The sequence below is a fragment of the Aspergillus multicolor genome, assembly GCF_047715735.1.
Source record: "Aspergillus multicolor strain CBS 133.54 unplaced genomic scaffold BDW74scaffold_2, whole genome shotgun sequence".
Classification (NCBI taxonomy): Eukaryota; Fungi; Ascomycota; class Eurotiomycetes; order Eurotiales; family Aspergillaceae; genus Aspergillus; species Aspergillus multicolor.
The window spans coordinates 1,196,743-1,221,152 of record NW_027395953.1 but is presented as its reverse complement, the minus strand read 5'-3'; the positions used below and the strand labels follow the sequence as shown (position 1 = coordinate 1,221,152).

The 24,410-nt window shown below is 51.8% G+C and overlaps 8 protein-coding genes and 1 non-coding gene across 9 annotated transcripts; 6 read left to right on the top strand and 3 right to left on the bottom strand.

Moving 5' to 3' along the window:
• Nucleotides 1-11: 11 nt before the first annotated feature.
• Nucleotides 12-1,473, bottom strand: BDW74DRAFT_46946 (peroxisomal membrane protein PEX14). Its single transcript, XM_073732886.1, has one exon. The coding sequence runs from the start codon at nt 1,372-1,374 to the stop codon at nt 166-168; it is 1,209 nt and encodes a 402-aa protein (XP_073588750.1). The 5' UTR covers nt 1,375-1,473; the 3' UTR covers nt 12-165.
• Nucleotides 1,474-1,649: 176 nt separating this feature from the next.
• BDW74DRAFT_144262 (uncharacterized protein) lies at nt 1,650-3,078 on the top strand. The gene is made up of 3 exons (XM_073723005.1): nt 1,650-2,419; nt 2,489-2,763; nt 2,833-3,078. The coding sequence occupies exons 1-3, from the start codon at nt 2,222-2,224 to the stop codon at nt 2,924-2,926; spliced, it is 567 nt and encodes a 188-aa protein (XP_073588749.1). The 5' UTR covers nt 1,650-2,221; the 3' UTR covers nt 2,927-3,078.
• Nucleotides 3,079-4,605: 1,527 nt separating this feature from the next.
• BDW74DRAFT_46917 (PAPA-1-like domain-containing protein) lies at nt 4,606-6,229 on the top strand. Its single transcript, XM_073732884.1, has 3 exons — nt 4,606-5,529; nt 5,580-5,686; nt 5,743-6,229. The coding sequence occupies exons 1-3, from the start codon at nt 4,731-4,733 to the stop codon at nt 5,992-5,994; spliced, it is 1,158 nt and encodes a 385-aa protein (XP_073588748.1). The 5' UTR covers nt 4,606-4,730; the 3' UTR covers nt 5,995-6,229.
• Nucleotides 6,190-7,033, bottom strand: BDW74DRAFT_144257 (uncharacterized protein). The gene is made up of 3 exons (XM_073723004.1): nt 6,872-7,033; nt 6,707-6,779; nt 6,190-6,644 (listed from the first exon to the last, which is right to left on the bottom strand). The coding sequence occupies exons 1-3, from the start codon at nt 6,924-6,926 to the stop codon at nt 6,476-6,478; spliced, it is 297 nt and encodes a 98-aa protein (XP_073588747.1). The 5' UTR covers nt 6,927-7,033; the 3' UTR covers nt 6,190-6,475.
• A 264-nt stretch (nt 7,034-7,297) lies between these two features.
• On the top strand, nt 7,298-14,278 carry BDW74DRAFT_173494 (uncharacterized protein; the record flags this gene model as incomplete). The annotated part of the gene is made up of 1 exon (XM_073727801.1): nt 7,298-14,278. One exon carries the CDS (start codon nt 7,298-7,300, stop codon nt 14,276-14,278), a length of 6,981 nt encoding a protein of 2,326 aa, XP_073588746.1.
• Nucleotides 14,279-14,646: 368 nt separating this feature from the next.
• Nucleotides 14,647-17,440, bottom strand: BDW74DRAFT_144247 (putative MFS transporter). Its single transcript, XM_073723003.1, has 8 exons — nt 17,009-17,440; nt 16,885-16,956; nt 16,703-16,835; nt 16,538-16,642; nt 15,859-16,489; nt 15,796-15,811; nt 15,633-15,750; nt 14,647-15,587 (listed from the first exon to the last, which is right to left on the bottom strand). Exons 1-8 carry the CDS (start codon nt 17,087-17,089, stop codon nt 15,103-15,105), a joined length of 1,641 nt encoding a protein of 546 aa, XP_073588745.1. The 5' UTR covers nt 17,090-17,440; the 3' UTR covers nt 14,647-15,102.
• On the top strand, nt 14,679-14,760 carry BDW74DRAFT_t37. The gene has a single exon. It is a non-coding gene; the product is annotated as a tRNA-Glu (tRNA).
• Nucleotides 17,441-18,081: 641 nt separating the features above from the next.
• Nucleotides 18,082-23,376, top strand: BDW74DRAFT_165279 (ATP-binding mismatch repair protein PMS1; the record flags this gene model as incomplete). The annotated part of the gene is made up of 8 exons (XM_073726399.1): nt 18,082-18,132; nt 18,186-18,265; nt 18,325-18,913; nt 18,959-19,597; nt 20,201-20,297; nt 20,358-20,444; nt 20,502-23,258; nt 23,351-23,376. 8 exons carry the CDS (start codon nt 18,082-18,084, stop codon nt 23,374-23,376), a joined length of 4,326 nt encoding a protein of 1,441 aa, XP_073588744.1.
• A 342-nt stretch (nt 23,377-23,718) lies between these two features.
• Nucleotides 23,719-24,381, top strand: BDW74DRAFT_173490 (uncharacterized protein; the record flags this gene model as incomplete). Its single annotated transcript, XM_073727800.1, has 1 exon — nt 23,719-24,381. The coding sequence occupies one exon, from the start codon at nt 23,719-23,721 to the stop codon at nt 24,379-24,381; it is 663 nt and encodes a 220-aa protein (XP_073588743.1).
• Nucleotides 24,382-24,410: the final 29 nt, after the last annotated feature.

Genomic DNA, 24,410 nt, shown 5'->3' with positions numbered 1-24,410 from the left:
AGCTGATGTAGTACACGCATGTCATTCGTCTATGCCAAACTCGCAAAAAAGTTAAGACCATGCTAAAGAACGCTAGTGATATATACGGGAGTATAGAAAGTCAAGACACAGAAGCAAGCACTATTTCATCCATAACCATGACCATGACCGTGCATGGATACGACTTCACCGCACATATGAAGATCTCAACCCGGCACTCCTCCCTGAGGGGAAGTTCCTCGCACTAAGCAAGGCCCCCTTGACGCCACGAATCTCAGCCTTGAAGCCTGCGATGGCGTCTTCCTCGGCCTTCCCGACACCTGTCGCCGCAGCACCAGTGTCAATCCCAGGCGTGCTGTAGCCGCCATAGCCCAGTCCGGCGTAGGGATACGAGTTTTTGGCGTACATGAGCCTGTCGAGGTAGTGGTGGAGATCGCTGATGCGGCTGCGGGTTGTGTCGTGGAGAGTGCTCGACTGCGACTGCGTGTCTTCGAGCTCGCGGAGGTGGGCACCGATTGTCTCGAGGCGTTTTTGATGTGTTGCCACAGCTGCTGTTGGGTCGTTTGATGTCGTTTCTGGTGCAGTCGATGTTGATGTGGTGGATGGGGTTTGTATGAGGTCCTGGGACGTTTGGGTGCCGATGTCGCGGTGGAAGAGCTCGGTGGGATCGGAGGTTATAGAATCAATGTCTTCTTCGGAATCACCAGCAGATGTGGTGACTTTTGCGGTTAGGCTGGGTGGCAGTTGGGAGACGTTCTGCTCTAGTTTTTCGTTGAGTTTCTTGAGGTTGTCCTCCGTTGTATGAGCGAGATCGAGGCGGGCGTCCGTGAGGGCTGAAATCATCGGCTTTACGAGATATTCGCTTGCGCCGTATGCAGCAGCACTAATACCAGCTGCGCCGTAAAGGGTATACAGGACGCTGCGGAGGGTGACTAGAGGCGGGGGTTTGGACTGGTGGAGGAGGAATTCGGGGTAGGTGATAATCGGAGGGACGTCGCGGGGCGCAGACTTGACCGGCCTCGTATTCGAAGCTGGCATAGGTGCGGTATCGTCGTGTTCGGGGGAAGCTTGGCTGGCTGCTTGTGTGCTTGAAGTAGGCGCGCTCTTGTCCTCCTCGGTTGAGCTATCGCTGCTGCTGGCCTCAGTGTTCCGCGACACACCCAATAGACTGTCAATCTCGGTAGCTGTGAGGCCCTTGGACTCCAAGAATGCAATCTTTCGGTCTGTTGGGGCGTCTCGAATGGAGTCGTCTTGAAGGAAGCTCGACGCTTGCTCTAGCAGTGTTGAGCGGTCGCCGCTATCGGCATCGTTGCCATCGGAGGTCGGCGGCGCAGAAGAAGCAGAGTGCTGTTGTTGCCATGACGGAATTGAGGGCTTTGAGTCGGAGTCAGACATTATAGGTACACGCGGGTATCGAGGAAAAGATGAACGGATTGCGGACAGTCAAGACGGCAGGTAACTTTGGAGTTATGAAAGTTGGAGAAGCGACTGACTGGGTTAAGGCTGGAGTTCATGTGAGGCTCGACTGGCACTCAACCTCGGCTCACCGTCGGCCCCGGCCAATCGCCCAGTCGTCCCGTGACCACAAACATTTACGGTTGTTTTCTACTCAGCCAGGCTTTCAATGCGATACAATGTTAAGACATTCGAGCCTGACTCGGGGAGCTTACACGCGATAAGCCTTCTGACTCCTGAGAATGCCATATTGGGATGTGCTTAGGCACTAAGCCCTACACTGACCCCACCTGAATCCGTCCAAAAAGCCCTATGTTGACGGAAACTATATGTACATGGCCGTGACCAGGAACTAATATACAAGAGAACTTGTCCCTCGGACCTCACCTACATTTCCAACATGGCAGATGTTACCCACTGCTGGTCGGCATGGACGTCACTAGTATCATGCAATGACGAATCCGAACATCAGAATCAACGGACAACATACTAAGTCGAGAAGTCAAGAGGGATGTAGTGTTTGCGACTTGAGAGCCGAGGCGTCGCAAGGCAGAAACAGCCTTCAGCTGAGCAATATCCCGAGCCTCGTGTTCTGAATCCTGACCAACGACAGGGCCCCGGCCCTGAAAACGAGCTCTAGCTTGACCGACCACGAGACGAAATTGAATCGGCCACCGAGATGATATAAAGCATCGAATTCCCTACAATGCACAAAATGTGCTTCTCCCTGACCACAACCTACCATTTACCGAGTATAAGGCTTAGATAGCGCCATATCGAGCACTCGATGCCACCGTCCAATGCATCAGAGGGCAACAAGCCGAACAAACACGAGAACCCCGTCCTCCATTACCATGAGAGGCAGTTCTCCTTAGCAGTTGGGATATGGATTCTCTCTATACTGGTTCTCGGACTTGCTGCTGCGGTGGTCGCAAAAGCTCCTGCTGGTCCTCTACGCTTCTCATCTATATACAACGTTGCGGTGGTACGTACCTATGTTGCATCACATTGAACCTCACCTCATAAATGCACTTGGAATACTAAGACCTGTCAGGCGTCTTTTCAATTCTTCCTCTTCTTCTTCGCAGGCTCAAAGCCAGTATCAGCGACTGATGCACGACCATCCAAATTGGGGACCATCACCCTGGCAGTATCCACGCTCATCTGGGGCGCCGCCTTTCCCATCATGTTCGTCTTTGCCAGTGCGGATGACCGCTATGTGGTAGTGGACTTTGACAAGCGTGCGTTGGTTCTGGATATCGGGCTGGGTGTTGTGAGTGGGTTGGAGAATATAACCATGGCTTGCGGGGCCTTTGGTGCTGCAGTCTTGTATGTCCTGACCTGTCCCGTGTATGACTGCTCCACCCTGAGCGATGTACTGACGCCCTGATTGTCTAGTCTGTGCATTCTGTTCCAGTGGTACTATACGATTCGGCTGTACCGGGGTAAATTCTCTCGGGAGCATGTCGAGGTAGCGTATAATCACAAGTAGGCGGGCGGGATAGCAGCTTGTCAGCAATCGATGCACTACGGGTATAGGGTAATTGATAACTCGTTAGCTTCATAGTGTGCAGTTGGTTTACTTTTCTGTTTCCTTGCCGATTGCCGTTACTGTTAGGAAATATATATATAACTTCTACCAAATATCCCGGGCAGTATAGAGCAAGTATAAGTAAAGACAGCACAGACAAAACCGATAATAAACCATACACTAAGAAGCCCTCGCTACTAAGTCCTATTGTTGGTTAAAACTTAGGCATAAGCAACCTAAATGCTTGAGCTATCGACTTCGCTAGACACTGCGCCTGTATTGAGAAACAGCGATAGCCACGACGTCTAATCAGGCCTAAGCTGGGCTTGGACCAAGAGAATGATTGAATTGAATCGTAACCAGGTTGCATTTGGGGTGGTTGTTGACTCGTTATTGTATAGGTAGTGTTTGGAAGGCGGGGCCCCAACGCGGGGAGGGCCGCGCCTGCCTTTTTAGGATGGAGGTTACACGAGCGTACCGTCCCGCACCGAAGCTTGACCAGCTTGGAGGCAAAACACTCAGCCAAAAAACTTCGTCAAGGTCGCCTGCGACAAGCTCTTACCAAGTGAGATGAAAATGTGAGTATTTCCATGTTACCTACCTACTAACGGAACCAGTTTCACCAAGCAGACGAGGTGATTGGCCGGTGGCACAGGCCTTGGCTTACTAATGCATCACGGGATCTGGCTGGCCTCCTTCATCTATACTCCATACTGCGGGTTTTTGACGGACCTGTCACATCGGGGCCAGATTGCAAACTTGAATAGATGCAGAGGAAACTTTAGAGGAAAGAGCATGGGGCTAGAAGTACCTGATGTGGAGATGAGTTACCACTTCAGCACCTAGCAGGCGTGCGGACCTTGGAGACTCACAGTACACCGCCTGGCAGAACACTGGGCTTATCGCCATCCGACAAAGACCAAAGTACATCTCAAGTAGCGCAGCCAACGTCTTGGATCTGGATAAAAGAGTTTATTTTCCGGTGTATTGATCGCTGGTGGCTCGGAGCCTCTCAAGTCACACTGCGTTTCCCGAGCTAAGCCGGGAATCCTGCTCAAACATCGCCTTGGTCTTGTCACCCGATCAGCAGTCAGCGCCTCTTTCCTGCGTGAGTACTTAAGACTCTGTTTCTCCCGTATTGTTTTGCTATAGACACCGTGGAACCTTGCCCTTCTCATTTCCCGTGGGATTATTTATTCCGAGAAACACTGCTATTTCCCCCCTTCCCGGGTCCGTTCAAACGGTCGTGGCTCCCGATTTGCCCGGTGCTGGCAGTAACCCAATCGCACCATCCTGGTGACTGCAGCAACGCTCTGTCCGTCCCTCACCATCTGGAGCTGCGTCTGGGCTAGAATGCTCCCATTGGCTCCATCGTCGATGTCGGTCTCAAGCGTCGCAGTGGTGCATGAACGATTCGATAGATAGGGGTTGATGCCCTGTGGCTTCCTAGATTGGATCCTCGACCCCCCAATGAAGAACTGGCGGGCGGTCTTGGGTTGATCGTGGAGGTGCATGCGTATTCACTATTCACCTCATTTGAGACCTCCGGGTGTCGTCCAATAGCGGCAATATAACTGGAGGCTTATTCCTGCCCACGAACTTTCCGTCTTCATCTACCCCGATCTACCACTTTGCTTCCCAGACCCCCTCCACACAATCTTTGTTTGTGCCCCCTAATATCGTTTGTTGCTGGCCTTGACATCCCACTTCCTCCACATAACACCCTTCTCCATCTTGGGCGACACAAAATTACCCGCTGCTTACCATGTCGTTGCGACGCTCGCTTCGTTCTCGCCCTGGGCGAGAAGACCCTCCAGTCATAGAGTCTAACACAAGTACCAGATCAACTCGACAATCCCGCTCTGCCAAGCAGCTGCCATCTGTGACTGTGGTGCGGGCTCCATCAGAGACTTCAGAGAGTACTCGAAAATCAATTCGTCTTACTGTCAGGATGCCATCAAACAAGCTTCGCGAAGCCACCAGTGGTAGCTCGCGAGGTGCTTCGACGAGGCGCTCGCACAACGTGTTTACTGAAAACCCTATTGTGACTGGCAAGCGCGCTAGTAGATCAAAGAAGACGTTCGTTGAGGTAAACACCAGCGACGAAGAAGAAGAGGAAGAAGACCTGGAAGACCAAGAAGAAGATGAAGTTGACGACGAAGATGCGCCTGGTGAAGATGAGGACGATGAAGACGCAGATGCAGACGGTGATGTGGACATGGACGATGCCCCACCTCAACCGCCAGTATCAAGAAGGGCAAAGGTCGCTATAACCTCTGCTTCCAGAGGAAAGCAGGCGAAACCCGTGGAGACGAAGGAGATGGAGCTTGAAGAAGACGAAGAAGATGAAGATGAAGAGGAGCTATCTGAGCCTGAGTCTGATGCTGACGGCGAGCCTGATGATCAAGATGAGGGAGTAACCCTCAATTTGGATGAGGCGGGCGAGCCGGACGAGGATGAAGAGGACGAAGAGCTGGACAGCGACGGTGAATTGCCAGATATGAGCAAGTTGACTAAGCGACAGCGAGGCTCTCTAGGAAATGACTTCTTGCAGCTGCCGATGGGTAAGTTTATCTGCTTAAAGTATAGTGCTATCGTATCTAACGTGCTACAGAGCCACAAATCAAGAAGCACCTGACGGCCGAAGAACGAGCAATGCGCCGTGCTGAAATGGCCCGTCGCCGGAAGAACCTGAGCGAGAAGCGCAACGAGGAAGAAAAGGTATTTACTATAGAAGCTAACCCTCCTAGCTCATATTAATGCTAACTCAATAATAGATGGACACCATCAACCGACTTCTACGAAAACAGGCGCCAAAGCGACGCGGCCGAATTCCCGCTGCTGAGGCGGCCGAGAACGCTGCTGCAGACCAGGAAGCAGCGGCGGAATTTGAGCCCGTGGACCCGACCATGGTCAGATGGCTCAGTGGCCGCGAAGGCAGTCGAGTTGCTGTGCCAGAAGAGTGGATTGGGACTCCCCCAGGGCGTATTTTCGGAGGAACCCCAAGGAAGCTTGTTGAGGAACTCTAGGCAATGATGACAGGAGCGAGATATGGGTGCACTCGAACTTCGGCTTCGGCGTATTGGTATTGGTATGCGGTATAAAGGGCATGTCTTTCGGTCATTTGCACTTGGAAAAGGAGTTTGGCTGGGGGCCGGTTATCAAGAATTCATCTATATTCAGGGCTTGCCTGTCCCAATTGTATAATGCATTATCTATCTACATCAAATATGTTACATGTGCTACTCTGCCTTGTCGTCCTGCCCCAGCCCGTCTACGAGCTCGTAGTGATCGTGTCCCAGGCTTGCCACATCTCGGTGGCTTGATAGGCGTCGCAGTACGCTACTCAGCATCCGGGCGCACTTCCCAGCTCCTCGGGAGCTCTCAATATCCCAAGGACATGTAGCAGTTGACGTTGCAGTCTGCGTTGAAGACCTCGGCCGAATTCTCCACGGTCAGACAACCCGCCTCAACCCAAAGGTATCTCGGCCTAGTTGACATGACAGCGTCTCATTTCCCACTGCCATTCTCTTTCGGGCTCGGCGTAGGTGTAGACGCGGCCGTAGACGCAGGCGCAGGAGTAGGCGTAGGCGTAGGCTTAGAGTCCGAGGTAGGCGTAGGTGTAGGAGCAGATTCCTGTTGCTCTTGCGCTTGCTGCGCTGTCGGAAGACTCTGGCTTCTTTTCATCTTCGTCAGTACGGAGATCGCGCATCCGTCTCGAAGTAGCCAACAAAGACATACCCAACCGGAGGTCCAGGAATAGTGCCCTTATTATGGTGGAGCTCCCTCAGCATAGGCTGGAACGTGTAGTACCCTGTAGATGCGGAGAGAAAGATGTCAGTGTCGTTCTATTCCGCTTGTTCGGACGATCCGAGATGACTTGGTTCGGGGAAGTTTGCGACGTACCGGTTCCGACGCCCATTACGATCGCTAGGACGACGGGGACGAAACCTCGACTCATGGTGTACTGTGCTTCGAAAGCTTCGGCGGAGTGCTGTTGGTAATCGCCGGAGTTCTTTTAAGTCAAGGTGGTCGCCGGGATCGCCTTACGTTGGCGGCGGAGCTAGCCCGGAGCGAAGCCCGGAGGTTCGCCAAATGGGCGCCCAGAGGTTTAATTGCTGGCGCGTCTTTCGCTCTCTCCACATTGCTCCCGACGCGTCTGGACGGCCGTTTGATCAATACATCTACGCTCAACGACGACGTCGATTCTATCTGCTATCGCTCTTAGACATCCTAATAAACTCGCCTCCGACCGCTGAAATCTCAAGAAAAAGAAGATAAATCCAAAGAATGGAGCTCTAGAGACATGGACTGTCGCGCCCGGGGGAACAAATGGAGTCATGGCGGGAACGAGGGTTTGTACCGGATTCGGACGACGAAGATGGATTCGAGAGCCAGGAGAAGGAGGTGACTCTGGACACCGCCACGACCAGTGGCAGTAATGTTGCTGTTGTTGTTAGCGCCTTGCGGAGGGAAGAATCTGTTCAATTGGCTGAAGATGAGGGGCATGAGAAAGATACCGTGAACAGCCAACGAACAGGCAACGCTCGCGATGACAGTCACGAGGACATGGAGGAAGGCCCTGACGCTGCTGGTGACAATGAGGATCCGCTTGTATCGGATGATGACGACGAGGTCGATCTGCTACCCTTACCTTTGCCGCACGAACGACCGCGGACACCGGATGACGAGAAGGAAGCGGGGGAACAGGATCGGGAAATCACTGTGGTGAAGGATAAGGGCTCTTGGACACCAACCGAATTGCCTACGGGCGCCGAGAACGATCTATCGTCGACGCCGCGGCCTAAGCAGCAACGGGACTTCTGGGATATTCCAAGCTCTTCCCAAGAGCAATTGCAGCTAGTCCGTCATCCCTGGCGCAAACAGACATCCCCAGCGAGTATACCTACACCCAAGGCTCAAGAGGCCAGCCAGCGGCGCCCTCAAGACGAGAATGTGCAAAGGGAGATAGATAGCTCTCCCTTGTCGTCCCTACTATCTTCCCCTCGCTCCTCCATACTGAACGAATTTGAAGAGCCCGAGCAACAACAGCGTACCGAAGCGCCAGAGCCGACTCTTGAGGAGCCACTGCCTCCCCTTGGAATACCTGAAGATATACAACAACAGTTGAATGCGTTGGACCAGCCGGCGAGAAGAGCATTCCGACAGCGAAACCCCATTCAACTGCACCCCTATGCTCTTGAAGATGCTAAATACCGAACGCTTATGAAAGCCAGAGGACTCAAGCCTGTGCCTATTCCACGTTATTCATCACCCCCTCGCGCTGCAGCCGATGAGAGTCAGGGACAAGATTTGGGAGATGACGCGGGTTCAACTTCAGACTCGCAAATGGCAGGGCTTCAGTATATTCCGTCATCTCCTCTAGATTCTCGAGAACTATCCGGACTAGCTCCGATAGAGGGCGTGCCCGAGAATAGGGATATGCAGGCTTCCCGGCAACAAAAACACTACGCAAGTCGTACTGGGTCGCGCTCGCCGAAAAGGCGCAGGGTATTAGGACCTGGAGATGAACGCCAACGGCATGGACTTCGTCCAGTTCCTCGCCCGGCTGCGCCGCAAGTTGTTATTGATAACTTATCATCTTCGATGCCGGATGCGTCCTCGATCTTCGATATTCCCAGCCCGCCTCGCTCCGGCAGTGTTTCATCTCCGTCTGTGCAGAAGAATACAGGGAATCGACTTCCCCTTTGTTCCCCGTCGCCCATCAATACGCCCAGGGCAGTAACAATGGAACGGACCAACAATCTCAACGAGACCGTTGTCGTAGACGAAGCCGAAAACAGACTTGGTGAAGAAACAGACGACGCCCGGACTGTTAGGTCAGTATCGCATAGTGACTCTGATCTGGATGGCGAGAATTACGAAGAGGATGGAGAAGACGCACAAGAGGCGATCGTGAGAAGATACCAAAGAAGGATGAAAGGCGTTCTTCCGGCTTCATGGTTACGACTGGACCAGCAGAAGCAGAATGGCGTTCCAAGTGCTACACAACGGAACAATGATAGGATAAACAGACTCGAGACAGAAGCTGCCAAAGGTGTCGCGAGGAAGATCACGAGAAAACCCAACCCCTCGGTGCCGTCCAGTGCAAGGGATCGACTATCATCTTTGAGACACCTTGCGGATGAGAGTGACCAAGAAGGCGACAATTCCGATAACCCAGACAGCATAGGAAACCCCGAACAGGACCTTGCCAGATGGTTTGGACTTGAAGACTCGGCACATGATCGAGATGCTGGGTCTGATGGTGACATACCTGAAGATAACCAGATAGACTATATGTTTCCGACGGCGTCCCGCAACCGTACTTCTGCAGGTCGAAAGCCTGTCAAAAAGCGCAGGAGGCCAGACGCTTATGGAACGCGACCTGGTGGTGTATCAAAGAAGCCACGCCTAAAACGGCAGGCAAGGCTCACAGACGCCATTTATGGACAGCATAGGAAGAAAAAGCCGTCTCAGAGCCTTCCCAGGCTAGGAATCCTGGATGCTCCGGACGTTGCGGCAAAGTCGCGACAAGAACAACCACAGTTTTTGAGAATTGCGGCGAGGAAAGCACGTTCTCGCCAGGATAGGGGAAGACGTAGTCCGTCTCGCAAGGTGATCCGGCTGAACTCTAGGTTGGATACGGAAGATGCCAATGCGTCGCTGCGCGAATGGCGCTCAGGGCGAATGCGACAGACGACCTTGCCCAGGGCGCAGAATCAGACCAGTCGAAGACAGCCCTTGAGAGATCTGTCTACCAACCCAAGACAGATCTTCAATGGGCTGAGCGCTAAAAGGACGATGGAGCGCAATGAGGGTAGGGCTCGACTAGTTTCTCCGAGGATAAACAATAATGCTGCGAGGGAGAATGCTTTTACTTCAATTGCCAACTCCACTGACAGCCAACAAATGGCCCTATCAGGAAATGACAACATTGTGGAAGAGACTGCCCCGATGGTCAACACGCCTCGAGACCCTAGATCAAGCGCTCAGGGTGCTGCGACGAGGCCCATGCAGCGACGGCAGGGCAATGCTTGGATCAATCAACGAAACTTTGCCATCTCATCCTTGAGCAGGAACAATTTCCGCCCTGCAGTGCCGGAAATCGAGTCTCATCACAGCATAGCAAGGCCGCTCTCGTCGCTGCAGAGGTCGCTTGCCTTGTTGGCCCGGGATGAAAGGTTGCCGTTGAACCGATATCTTTCTGGGAAAGAAAGGCCTTCGGACTCGTTGAGTCGAACACAAGGCCATCATTCTCTTGAGAATGACGCTCCAGTGATAAACGCAATTGAAAAATCGAACCATGCTCCCGATCCGGTTGCTGGCTCATCACGGCCTCGTCAATTGAAGAAGCGACAGCCGAGACGTGTTGATCTTACGCATATCGAAGACTTTTTCTCTCCAGAAGTGGAAATTGCGGAAAATCCCACGCAAAGCACGGTGAGATCGCCTGACGGCAGGAGCGTTGCGCAACTGAATCGCTTCCGAACAGCATATTCTGTCGATTTCAATGTCAGTCCTCTACAATCTGGGATATTCTTCCACGAGTCCACATTCATCGGAAGCGGAGAGCTCTCTCGATCCCTCGATGTTTCTTTACGAGATCTTGACAAGGGCACCGGCTTCCTCCACTTCCAACTTGGCGACGAGCGCATGCGATGGGGCGCTTGGGATGAATCGGTCTCGTCTCAGCTTGGCATCGCATTCGACAAGATCTTCGAGTACGCAGGAGTCAGCAAGCCTAGTGAAGATTCTGCGAACGTTTCGCGGGACATACCTGATGCTGCGCACGATACATACAGAGCTGTGATCAAATACGCGTCTGAAAATCTGTCTTTTGTAGACCCAATCGATCGAGCCGCCTTCGTGACAAGGGCGAATAGCCTGCTCACAAAACTCATAGAAGAATTGTCAATTATGGCTTCCGCCAGTGATTACGGTACGGAACAGCTAATGAAGGTTGCTTCGTACAACGTCGTGTTCGCAAACCAAGTTTGTCAGGTTGCCAGTCATAGTCTTGTGAATCAGTCTATCCAGGATGAGGCTCTCAACCTGGCAAAGTCGGCCTCGAGACAAGTCTTCGCTTTACTATCGACCCAGACTGGGCAAAAAAGTCTTCGAAGATTCCTCTCTGTGAGTAAGCAGCGGAAATTACAGGAAGAGGGAATCAAGGATGATCATTCGACAGTCGAGGCCTACGTCGTTGTTCGGCACGTATTGTCTAACGCTGACAGATTCAGAGGCTGCCTGGAAGACTTTGTTGCAAATGCTTGCTCATTGATAGAACCCGGAAGCCTTGAGAAAGACATTGATATCCTGGAAAATGGATGGCAACAGATCTTTACAACTCTTCCTCTGCAGGAGATCGATGTCCTTGGGATCTTCCGCGTTGGCTCCCGCTTCCAGGGGAGAAACGAAAACTGGGCAGCTGTCAAACAGCTACTGCGCCCCGCGCTGGAGAGCCACGAGGCAAACTCTGATTCCCGGCCAATCTCTTACTATCGTTACTGCCGCGTTCTGTTCCACAGGTGTTTCGTTCTCATCAATGACTGGGGTTGGCGCGATTGCAAGCCGATTCTCGACACCCTATATGACTTCTTCGCCAAGCGGACTCTGTATAATCTGGACTCGGAAGAGAACCACAAATCGCCTGCCTTCCTTGACGAGCTTGATGGTAATCCTTCTTTCCAGGTCTTACCAGATGATCCGTGCTTCCATATTCTGCTGAAGATACTTGCGAGCGGTCTCCGATTTCTCACGAAGACGTACGATACGAAGAAGATCCGGAACTATACTTGGCGACTGTTACCAAACCATGGCCGGGATTATCCCAAGGAACAACCTGTTCGCCAAGTAGACTTGGATGCCCTCAGAAACCACCACGACCTCCTTTGCACCTTGTACTCGTCGGTTCCTGATGGGTGCCGCCCTCGGCTGGGAACTATCAAGGAACTCATCCATCCTGCCACTTCCCACCGCGAGACTTGCAAAATAAGCCTGCGAACATGGGCACGGCTTGCCCGATTCAAGCTGTCCACAAAGGAGGATCTATCTGGGTTGGAACCCTTCGCTGAATGGCACGGTTACTTTGTGACCGAGTTCTTGAAGCAGCACAGCCTTGCTCGAAAAGAGATTGAGGCACAAAATGACGGCAGCAAGCAGTTTTCGCAACAGCTGATCGACCAAACGGTTGCCCAAAACCAGCGGCAGATTGAATCTCTTCTGAAGACCGCTTTACATGGTCTTCAGAGCGCGATCAAGTCTGCTCCTTCGTTGGAACATGCTCAAAGGATTGTCTCTCAGACGCCTATCAAGTTGATACTGGATCTTTTCGATAGCCGGACTGCTCGTTTAAACGCCACTGTATTAGAGGGACTGCAAGTCATCGCCATCTACCTCCAGAAGTGCAGCTCGCTTACAGAATCATCGGCTATGAGCATGGCGAACCCTGTGGTCTCAGCTGATGAAGACAGTCAAGACTATGGGGATTGGGCTGACATCGAGGCTGTGTACGGCTATGAGCCCGCGCCAACAAGCCCAGGGGTGGAGCATGTGCAAACTGTATTCCACCCTGCGGTATCACGCCTGGTTTCTAACTGTTTCGGCGACGACCGCTGTCCTGATGATGTTGTTCTTGAGGGTGTTGTGAACTGCTGGACCTCCATTGCACATGTCCTTGTGAAGCATAAATTGCGGCGCTGGGACAGCTATATCAGTCCGTACGAAGCTGACTCTTGGGTAGCGCTTCGCTGGACCACTCAGACGAGAAAGTTTACACCTCGATTTCTCGCAAAGAGCATCGAGAAGGACGGTGATGTTTTGTCGGAGTGTAAAGTTCAAATCCTCGGAATGTGGCTGTCAAGTTTGGTTGAACGGGTGTCGATGCTCAAGTTTCAACACTGCTTCACAGAGGCAATATTGAATCGGGATGCAGAGGATCCCTTACTGAGAAATCTTCCATTCTCTCGAGACCCGAAAGAGGAAAGATACCTGATAACCATTAGAGACTTGAGTGAGCGACGGCTTTCACTAATATCGTCTCTTCTGTCGAATATACGTGTCCACATCCAAGACCTCGACGATGCAAAATCTCGGGAGCTCTCAACCACACGGCAAGACTATAGGGAGATCATTCAGAAAATGATGTCGTCCATGAAGTCCAATTACCAGGAGTTGGGCAACGTTGAAACGGAGGCTAAAGGAGCGTACGTCGTTTTTGTTCAGAGAATAGTCGGCTTCCTGCAGCAGCACACAAGGGACATCTGCCCCATCGACCCTTTTTTCACAGATACGGCCACATTCCCGCTGCCATCCAGTGATCCACTATACATCGTTGCCAGGCTGAAGAGCTACGAGCCCAAGCTATCGTCCGCTAAAGTTAACAAAGCACTTCTTGTGTTTGTCCAAGGCGTTTCGGAACGTGCTGCCATTGACGGTGAGCAAACGTACCTCGTCGACCAGTTGAGCAAATCCTTGGAAAGTTCATATGAGACCGGAAGCTCGGACCAGCCTACTCTGCGCGCGACTTTACTGCAAAATGTCTTCCCTGCGTACCTGTCAATAGCCTTTAGCAACGGAGCTGCATGGATCCTCAGCCGCCCAATCATCAAGACCATCGCTCGAGTGTTCAATGGCCTGCTTCTCAATATGGACGCCACGGACTCAGACTGTGTCTCATCCATCATGAACAGCGCCAGTGCCACCTTCGAGTCATCGTACAAAGCTCTCCGTCCCATAATGACTGACACCAACATGCTCAATCAGCCGACCGTGCTATTAACCACTACCGCTTTTTTCGAAACGATAATATCCACCCTCCCAGTCATCGATTATATAGACCGTCTTGCCACAGACACGAATGCAACAAAACAAGTGATGGCCCAGATCCGTGCCTTCCAGATACTCGCCATGTTCATAGTCTCCCAACTCCGAACCCTACCCCAACAACCTGCACGGACAGCTCCCGATCTCACCACTCCAGAGGAAGTCCCTACCAACTCTACCAGTGACCTTGCCCTTTCCGCAACTCGCGAGCTCGAAATCTACCTCAGTGAAAGCTGGTCCTACCACCAGGGCAAGTATTACTTCACCAGGCGTGGAGCTCACGCGCCGCAAGAGGTTGAGATCGAGGCTCCAATATCCGCGAAGCTAGACAATCACCCTGAACAGGGGCTGATCAGTGCAGCAACGGCGTTCTTGGAAGCGCTGGGTCGCTTGGACATGTTCGGTGAAGATGAAGAGGCAGATATGGTTGATCACTGGCAGTCAGACCTGTCCTGGAGATGCAGTGACGAACTACTTGTTGTTTGATGTGCTGGTTACTACCTAAGATACCTACCTACCTATATAACGACGTTAATGAGTTACAAAGACCAATGACGTAGATCTTTTCACGGTTGTACTGTTCAGGTAGCCTCCATGCGAGGACGTAACCGACTCGTCTAGTAGTAATACTAAATAGCCACGACGTTACCGCGTAAAAGGGTTTATGAGGTCAGACCTCAATACACATCCATTTTACTTTATTCGGCCATGGTTGCAAACCGCAGGCTACTGAGATTACTCGAAAGGAAGGCACGGAAGTGGGTGTACCATGGTTGCGGGCCAGTCCTACACTATCCAATCACGTGATTTTGAAGCTATCCACGCCCCCACCAAAGAATCTTCACAGCCCCATACTTATCTAAATTTTAACCACTTGCCAACGAGATCCGATATGGTGTAATGGTTAACATCGCTGTCTCTCATATGACAGTGCACAGCAGCTCGGGGTTCGATTCCCCGTGTCGGAAGCAGTTCTCCTCCATCATAACTGTGATGGAATGTTTTTTTGTCAACCAGGACACCGCGCGAACGGGAACCTCGCAGGTGGGATGGGTAGCAGGAAGGGTCACAGAGGCGTTGATGTTGTGCTTGTCAACGTGAAAATAAGCGGTATGAAAAGGAAATCTCCATTGAAGGAAGTATAAAGAAGGGGTATGTAAAGAAAAGCTGAAGTCTAGGTCGGATAATATATGTCGAAAGAATGAGAAGTACCGCGTTTGCACCGCGGTCAGTATGAGATGCTGGCAGGATAGGCCTTCTGCCATTCTGTATCGATTTTCCAAAAAATTTTTTTTTTCCAAAGGGTTCAATCATGCGAGTCTATTATGCTCAAGCTTAGCATGCGCATGCGCACGCCGTCCGTCGCGCCAAATGCTCCACAAGCAGACAATGATTCCGCCAACTCCGGAGAAAAAGGTCATGTAGTATGCGGACTGGTAGCACGAGAGCCCGTCCGGGCAGTCTCGGTCTCCGTTGCGGTCAACAATAGAGTGGTGGTCGTAAACGGCTCCGTAAAACAAGTTGAATATGTTACCACTTAATACCGGAGCCATGGTCATCACACCAAAGTTCTGTGAAAGACCGTTGATGCCGAAAGTATGGGCAGTTAGGGATGGGAAAACGCCGAAAAGGAAACCATAAGCGATGCCAGTAAAGGCCGAAACGATAGCCAGCTGGTGCGGGTTGGAGATCGATGCGCCTGCTAGTTGGGTAAGAGTGAAGACCGCCGAGGATATGAAGAGGCACCAGAATCGCGACATGTTGAATTTCTTGACAAGGATATCGGAGCCAATGCCTATGACTGTCAGTCTCCGTCACTCGGCAATATGGGTATACTTACCACTGGAAAGACGACCAGCGAAGTTGCCGAAAGAGAGGATGGAAACGTGCATGATTTGTCGTTCTTGTATGAACTTTGGTGACGCACTGTCATCGTAGTGCTCCCAGAGCGATTTGGCCTAGGAGAGTCAATAAACGTACAGAGCAAGACGGAGCACCCTTACACTATTGCCAATGTTACTGGAAGATGTTAGTCAGATGCTAAATGAATTGAAAAAGAAACGTACTTAATAGTCATCAGACCAATGCCAGAAAGAAGTGCCATGGTCAGGAAAAGCTGCCAGAACTCGATCTTACGGAGCATTGCCATTCCTCTGATGTCTGGATGATGTGAGTCCGGAGTAACATCAGACAATCTATCGTCATCCTCCTCTGCGGGGCGCTCATGGAAGAACTCCTGGGACGATCTCGACGGTGTTTTGGAGACCAGAGATGACAGCTCATCGAAGTCTGGGCCGTTGCCGTTGGTGTGGGAGTGAGATGCGGCGGAGTGTGTTCTCGAATGAACCGCCGACTGAGAGAATATAGTAGTAGAATTATGCATACCTGCATCATCCGAGTCTCCAAAATCGGATTGTAGCTCAGTGGACTTGGGCCTGCGCAGCGGCCTCGATTCCACAGAGCGCGGCCGAGAAACCGAGATGTATGGCGCAGCAGGAGCGGGGGCTAAGAGCCGCATAAACGGGGTTGAGCAAAGGTTGATGAGTGAAGTCCCAAGAGCCAGCAAAAGAAGGAACCGGCCAGTATCACTGTGGAACAGAACAGCCGACGTTGTCGACCAGAAAAAAGCACTCAATCCGAACGCAGCGAGAGGAAAGGCCGTTGCCGTACCACGATGCTCAGGGAAGTTCGTAGCAGCTGTTGGTGTTTAGCTGCGCTCTGAGGTCAAGCACTATGAGAACGTACCGGTCTTGATCGAGGCTCCAAAGGCAGAGCAGCTCCCGAAACCAGTCAGGAAGGAAAAGACTGACAAGAAGAAAACACCCATGGATCCTTCGCCACCGTTATAAGCTTCAATATGTCAGCGATGTGTTCTTCCAAATCCAGCAAAGCCTAGGCGTGCCGTCGTACCTAGATGAAGGGGAAAGTATCCTAGCCCAAGAGCTACAGCTCCAATTAGAGTAGTGAGCCGGGGGCCGCGATTGTCCGTCAAAAGGCCCATTGGAACACCACATGCATACATTCCCAGATTACCTGAAGCTCCCTAGAAGATTGTGAATATGCGACCTTGTACAAGCGGGGTGTCCGCTTACTATTAAATTGCTTTGGGTGGATGAAAGCTTCATCTTCTGCGCAAATTGCGGCGCCCATGCTGAGTACGCATACTATTCAATCTTCAGTATCTTCCGCCTCGGATATTCAGGAACAGAGCCATACATTTGTACCGCAAGCAAGAGCTACCAGTGTCGCCGCGATAACGGAGACAATCCGCTTCGTTTTCTGTGCCGTATCCGTCATTTCGTCGGTTGGGTACCGTTACCCCGATGAGCTTCTACCGTTCAGTTTGGCATATATGGAAGGTTGCGATCGGTCGTGCAGAGGCTAAGGTTCCCCAAAAGATGTTCAAAGATTGTGTGACAGTTTGACAGCAGTTCGCGTGCGGAGGATGGAAAAGCCGCTATCGGGACGGATGTTGGAGAAGCAAGCACGCAATCAGCGAGCAACGTTGGGAACGACAGGGTTTGGCATAGGATTCAGAACAGTAATTGGCTGATAGGTATGAATTAGATAGCAAGTATCAAAATAATTGATGGAGCAGAGACGGAAGCGACAGACAGACTTGACGAAGCCAAGGGGTGATAAGGAAAGGCAAAGTGTCCGCACTCCGCAGATAAGTCGAGGCCGCGTTATCGCTGATGAAACCGATGAGATTGGACCCCGCCGAGGAGAGCTCGGGAGTTCCAGCTTTCCAGCCCTGCCAAGCCCCATTCTCCAGACTCCAGAGTCTCGTAGCAGCCTCGGCCGTCTGGTGATACCAGTCACGCAAACACCTCAGCTGCCTTTGGAAAGTTACTGGTCATCCGCTGTCCGTCTTCTACAAGTAAGACTATAAGTCCAAGATACCATGGAAGCTGTAATCATGTCTCCAAAGTCTAGAGCTGTTATCTGAGTCTCTGCGCAGCAAATTGTGCCACGTCAAGCGCGCTGTGCAACAGTCATCAGTTACCGTTACACAAGTTAGCAATGATAATGGCTTTAACCATCAGGAACGAAAAACAAATACTACAGAGATGATTGGTTGTAAGAACGCCGAGCTGCCGAGTCAAGGCGAAGTCAAAGCCCATGGTCACGTGGTCAACGCTATTACGGAACATGGCACATGACGAAGGCGGCGGCCTAATCGGTTGCATCACGGGCATCGGGGCGCAGGCTTCTGAATCTCGAAACAAGCGATCACGGTCACCCCTATACACTCCTGCTGGAAAGGACTGCAACATAGATTGATAAAAATGGGGGCTCTTTTGTCTTTGCCACTGCTGGCACTTCCAAGTGCTGGCACGGTATGTTGTGCTTTGAAATCGCTCCCCGTTATCGAGCACTGACCGGTTTCTAGGTACTGACGGCAGTTGGTTCCTGTTGCGGTGCTGCAACATGCTCGGCTGTATGCAGCGCGTGTGGCAAGTTCAATAACAGGTATGCAATTCCCTCGCAGATTGGACTATACGGCTAGGTTACTGACGGCGGCTGTTTAGTATGGCCACGAGAATCGCATACGCCTTTATCCTTCTAATCAACTCGATCGTTTCGTGGATAATGCTCACGCCATGGGCGTTGAAGAAGTTACAACACCTCACGCTGGACTACATGGAGATAAAATGTGACGGGAAGGAATGCTACGGCTGGGTTGCGGTACATCGGATCAACTTCGGTCTCGGGCTGTTCCATCTGGTCCTAGCCGTGTTCTTGCTCGGAGTAAGGTCGTCGAAGGACAACCGAGCGGCTCTGCAGAATGGCTTTTGGGGCCCGAAGATCGTGCTCTGGTTGCTATTTGTGGTCATGTCATTCTTTATTCCCGAGTCGTTCTTCTTCGTCTATGGGCACTATATTGCCTTCTTCTGCGCTATGCTCTTCTTGCTCTTGGGTCTCATTCTTCTTGTCGACCTGGCGCACACATGGGCAGAGCTGTGCTTGCAGAGAATTGAAGATCATGATTCGAGGATGTGGAGAGGGTTGCTTATTGGCTCTACGATGGGCATGTTCATTGCGTCTATTGCGATGACAGTCCTGATGTATGTCTTCTTTGCCAAGAGTGGATGTTCCATGAACCAGGCGGCTATCTCGGTATGTTGCTCCCTACTCGTCCTGTGGTCAAAGCTAATGAAACAGATCAACTTGGTTGTCTTTTTGATTGTTTCATTCATCTCGGTGCAGCCTGCAGTCCAGGAAAACAACCCCCGCGCTGGGTTGGCACAAGCTGCCATGGTAACGGCTTACTGTACCTACCTGACATTGTCGGCTGTCTCGATGGAACCCGACGATCGTCAATGCAACCCATTGATCCGCGCCCGGGGCACTCGGACTGCGACTATCGTTCTTGGAGCTATCGTCACTATGGCCACCATCGCTTACACCACCACCCGAGCCGCTACTCAAGGCTTTGCCCTGGGCTCCAAAGGCCACAACTACATTGAGCTTGGCGCTGACGACAACGAGCATGGTCTTGTGATCCAGCAACCTTCAACGCGCCGCGAGATGCGTGCTGAGGCTCTCCGCGCGGCAGTCGCTAGCGGCAGTCTCCCAGCCAGCGCTCTGGACGAAAGTGACGATGAGGATGAATACGACGTGAAGGATGACGAGAAGGGGTCTACTCAGTACAACTACTCTCTTTTCCACATCATTTTCTTCCTGGCCACGACCTGGGTCGCAACCCTTTTGACACAGAACTTAGATCCCGAGTCTGTTGACGATTTTGCCCCAGTGGGCCGGACCTACTGGGCTAGCTGGGTGAAGATTATCAGCGCGTGGGTGTGCTACGCTATATACTTGTGGACCCTGGTAGCTCCAATCCTTCTCCCCGACCGTTTCGATATGTACTAGATGCTGCCTCATACATTTGGGCGTTATGCGTTTATTATCTCTATTATTGGCGTTCATATTGCCGTTGGCATCGATTGCTGTATACGATACGTTTCTTTTGCTATGGAAGTTCAATCTAGATATCTGCCTGTTATATATATATATGCATCATTCCTGAGCGGACCCAGGTGGAGAGGCGTCTGCATGACAACGTTGAGGACGAATATATAAAGTAAATTGCAGTCGAAGATCCCACCATAGATCCCAGCTACCTTCTAGTAAAATTTTATTTTGTTATAAAGCCGACAGACAGCATCGCTACAGAGTATAATGCGTGATAAGAATTTCGGCATCGCAGAGGCTGGGGTGGCTTGAGGCTCGTATCTTATCTAAATTGGTTCTCCGCACGAACGCGCTGCGCGTCGACTCGATTTTGTTCTTCATCTTCACTCACAATGGAACAATGGCAACCATCAAGGCCATCGAGGCCCGCTCGGTAAATATTTCTTTACTTCAGATGCTTCTGTGGTCTAACAAGATTCTGCGCCGCAGGTCCACCAAATCCAATCCGGCCAAGTTATCGTCGACCTTAACTCGGTGATAAAGGAGCTTGTCGAGAACAGCCTCGATGCCAGCGCCACATCAATCGGTCAGTTTGAACACTAGCCATTCTTCTATCATCTTAATATCTGACATGCTATGTCTGAAGAGGTTCGCTTTCGCAACAACGGCCTTGATTTGATTGAGGTACAAGACAATGGGAGCGGGATTGCCCCGGAGAACTACGATAACGTGGGTATGGAGCTTGATACAATCCGCCTGGAAATCGCAGCTAACAGAACTTCACCTGCAGCCTTAAAACACTATACATCCAAGCTCTCCTCTTACGACGACCTCCTCCGCCTCCAGACATTTGGTTTCCGCGGCGAAGCCTTATCATCACTATGCGCGCTCTCGGAGTTCCGCATCACCACCGCCCAAGCCAACCAAGCCCCGCGCGCGACCCGTCTCGAGTTCGAACAGTCAGGGAAGTTGAAGAAGACACAGGTAGTCGCAGGGCAAAAAGGCACAACGGCTTCCGTCGAGGGTCTCTTCAAGAAGCTGCCCGTTCGGCGACGAGAATTAGAAAAGAACATTAAGCGGGAGTATGGGAAAGTCTTGAATCTGCTGCATGCATATGCCTGCATTAGCACAGGAGTGCGGTTCAGTGTCAAGAACACACAGGCTAAGAAGACCGCGGTGGTCTTTACGACGAACGGGAACCAGACGACGAAGGAGAATATCGCGAACGTCTACGGGGCAAAGACACTTCTTGCGCTGATACCGCTCGATCTAGAGTTAGAGTTTGAGCCGTCTAGACGGATGGTTGGCGTCAGCGATAAAGACATGAACAGGATTCAGGTGCGCGGACACATCTCGCGACCTGTTTTCGGAGAGGGACGACAGACGCCCGATCGGCAGATGTTTTTCGTCAATTCGCGCCCCTGTGCGTTGCCGCAGATTGCAAAGGCCTTCAATGAAGTCTACAAATCATTTAATGTGGCTCAGTCGCCGTTTGTATTTGCGGACTTCCATATGGATACGAATGCCTATGATGTTAATGTGTCGCCGGACAAACGGACGATTTTGTTGCACGATGCAGGAGCACTGATTGAGTCTTTGAAGGAGAATCTTCAGACAATGTTTGAATCGGCGGATCAGACTGTGCCCCAGTCACAGGTTCTCGGGAAGTTGCCGCTCGCTAGACAGCGGTCGCTGCCGGAAACTACAAGGGTTGTCAGAGCTACGGAGCAAGAATCATCAGATGGCGAGGAAGGTGATGAAAAAAGAGCGAATCAAACGAATCCGCAAGAGAGGATGAAGAGCCTTCTTGGAGATATCAAGGCTCGTGATTCCCAGCTAGACGCACCATTACCTAGCACAACACCAAGCAAACAACATCCGCCTGTCTCATCTCTTTCACGTACCCTGTCTGCGCCAGTACAAGCTACCCAAGGCGTAGCCGAAGACAGCAACTCCGACGAGGAGCTTTTCGTCAGCCAGACACAGGGCCCGTCCCAACCAGAACCAGGAATACAGGGCGTCGAGGATTATACGCAATCATCCCAAGACCATGAACCTACATCAGACTTTGAGATGCCTAACGCCGTACAGAATGCATTTGACCGCATGAGACCGAGGCGTGTACCGCCTGAGATGGCAACCATCACTATTGGCAACAAGACAGTCACGACAATGGTAGGAAGTGGTGTGCCTAGGAAGAGAGACATTGGCGATACGACTCCTTCTCCGGCGAGGAAACGACGAATTCATACCCCTTCTCGCCCCAGCATATTTGGTCGTATACAAGGTTTTGCTGCCCCGGGGTCGCAGATGTCCGTCCACGATGGTGAAGAGGAGGAGCATGAGCCTATCGAGGACGACGAGGAAGAAATTCAGGACGAAGAAACTGTGAGTGTTTCTGGCCGAGGTGAGGTAGAGGCAGAAGCAGAAGAGGAAGACATCGAAGGCACACAAGACGCAGTCGAGGAAGAGACGGATGATGCTGAGTCATTTGCACCGTCAGACGATAATGCCAGCCAGCCTGATGAGCGCATCCATACTGAGCCGGAGCCGCCTGACGCGGGCATGAACGACGAAGAGAAAAAGAGACGCGAAGACGCCGAAGTTCAGCGGCTCATTCAGGAAGCAGAGAAAGCCACCCAGGCCAACAGTGCTACTCGAGCAAACAAGCTGAATAAAGGCGTCAGCCATCGCGATTCAACCGTGCACCTTGAAACAACACTCAACGGGTCCTTCCCCAGAATACAAACACAGGCAACGCAGCTATCGACCACTCGCAGCAAACGCAACATCGCATCCTCTCAAGTCGAGCCCGACGAACCTAGTTTCTCCCAAGTAGCACCGGAAGAACGCCTCTCCTTGACAATCTTCAAAGATGACTTCGCGCGCATGCGCATCCTCGGCCAGTTCAACCTAGGCTTCATCCTTGCCTCACGATCTAAAGGACACAAAGATGAGCTATTTATAATCGACCAGCACGCCTCTGACGAAAAGATCAACTTCGAGCGCCTGCAATCCACGACCACCGTTCAGAACCAGCGCCTTGTCCACCCAAAACGCCTCGATCTCACCGCCGTTGAAGAAGAAATCGTCATTGAGAATCAGGTCATCTTGGAGAAGAACGGCTTTGTCGTAGATGTCGACGACTCAGGCGATGAGCCGATCGGCCGACGGTGCAGTCTTCTTTCACTACCGCTATCTAAAGAAGTCACTTTCGATCTCAAGGATCTGGAAGAGCTTATCGCCATTCTTTCGGAGACTTCCACGTCACATAACACGAATACAAGCGTCGATATTCCCCGGCCTAGCAGAGTTCGCAAGATGTTTGCGATGCGCGCATGCCGCTCGAGTATCATGATTGGAAAGACACTTACGCACAGGCAGATGGAGCGCGTGGTTAAGGATATGGGGGCTATTGACAAGCCGTGGAATTGTCCGCATGGGCGGCCGACCATGCGCCATCTTGCTGGGTTGGGGCATTGGGTGGGGTGGGATGAGTATGAGTATGGGAATGATCGAGCTGGTGCTGGCGAGGAGAGTTTACCAGGTAGCGATCTGGATCTATGGAGGGAGTATGTGAAAGATATGGCTGAGGAGATGGAAGAGTAAAAGCATACGTATATGACAATCTCTAAATAGGTGTTTTGGTGGATAGATATACCTAGATAAGACGGACCTACTGATTCTTCAAATATCTGCTATATACGGCTGATACTGTCCACTCTACCCTGTACATAATCAGAGTTGACTATAGACCCATCCTCATGCAGCCTCGCCAACCCAGCCAGCCAACCCGTCAGTCATGTGTTCGTCCATCGCATCGTGTAACAGTGCATTTAACCTTCCTTTCTCCTCACCATCACACTCCAGCTGCATATAACCAGCCGGACACCGCCGGTTTCAATCTTCAATTCTCGCTTCTTATCCTTGCCTACTATCTCTCACACCCTAACCGTCGCCCTATTCAATCTATCACCAACCTACCAGCCACCGCGCAACAAAACAAAATGTCAACCCACCAACACCCCTCCCCCGCAGAACCCACCACCACCAACCCCTCGCACCCAACCGCAACGCAACCAAACGAAGACGAATCCGACCCCCAAAAACTCGCAACATCAGCCTTCACCGCCTCCCTACACAGCCTGGGCGCAAACTATACAACAGCGCTCGTGCACCGCGCCCAAAACCTCCATTCCAATTCCGCCGCGCTCCAAAAGCAAGAAACGCAGCTGGTGAAACACACCGAGTCCCTGCGTAAACAGAACGACGCGTGGGAGAAGGTCGCGGATGAGGGGCGCAATGCGCTGAAGGAGATTGGCGACGTGCAGAATTGGGCGGAGATGCTGGAGCGGGATCTTTTGGTTATTGAGGAGGTTGTGGGGGCTTTGGAGAGGGAGGATGAGGATCGGGAGTTTGGGGAGGGGGCTTCGGGGTCGGATTCGGATTTGGAGAGTCGGAGGTTGGGGGGGAGCGATGGGGATGGGGATGTCCGGATGGAGGAGGAACGAGTGGAGGGGAGGAGGATTGGTGGGAATGGGGATGTGGTTATGAACGTCAATGGCAATGGGAAGGCTTACAGAGTCGATGGGGCGGATGATGGGAAAGACAAGAAAAAGGGGAAGCAGACGGCTGCGGAGAGGAAGGGGTGGTTTTCTTGGTTTTGGTGATTCTGCTCTATTCTGGTTTATTTATGGTA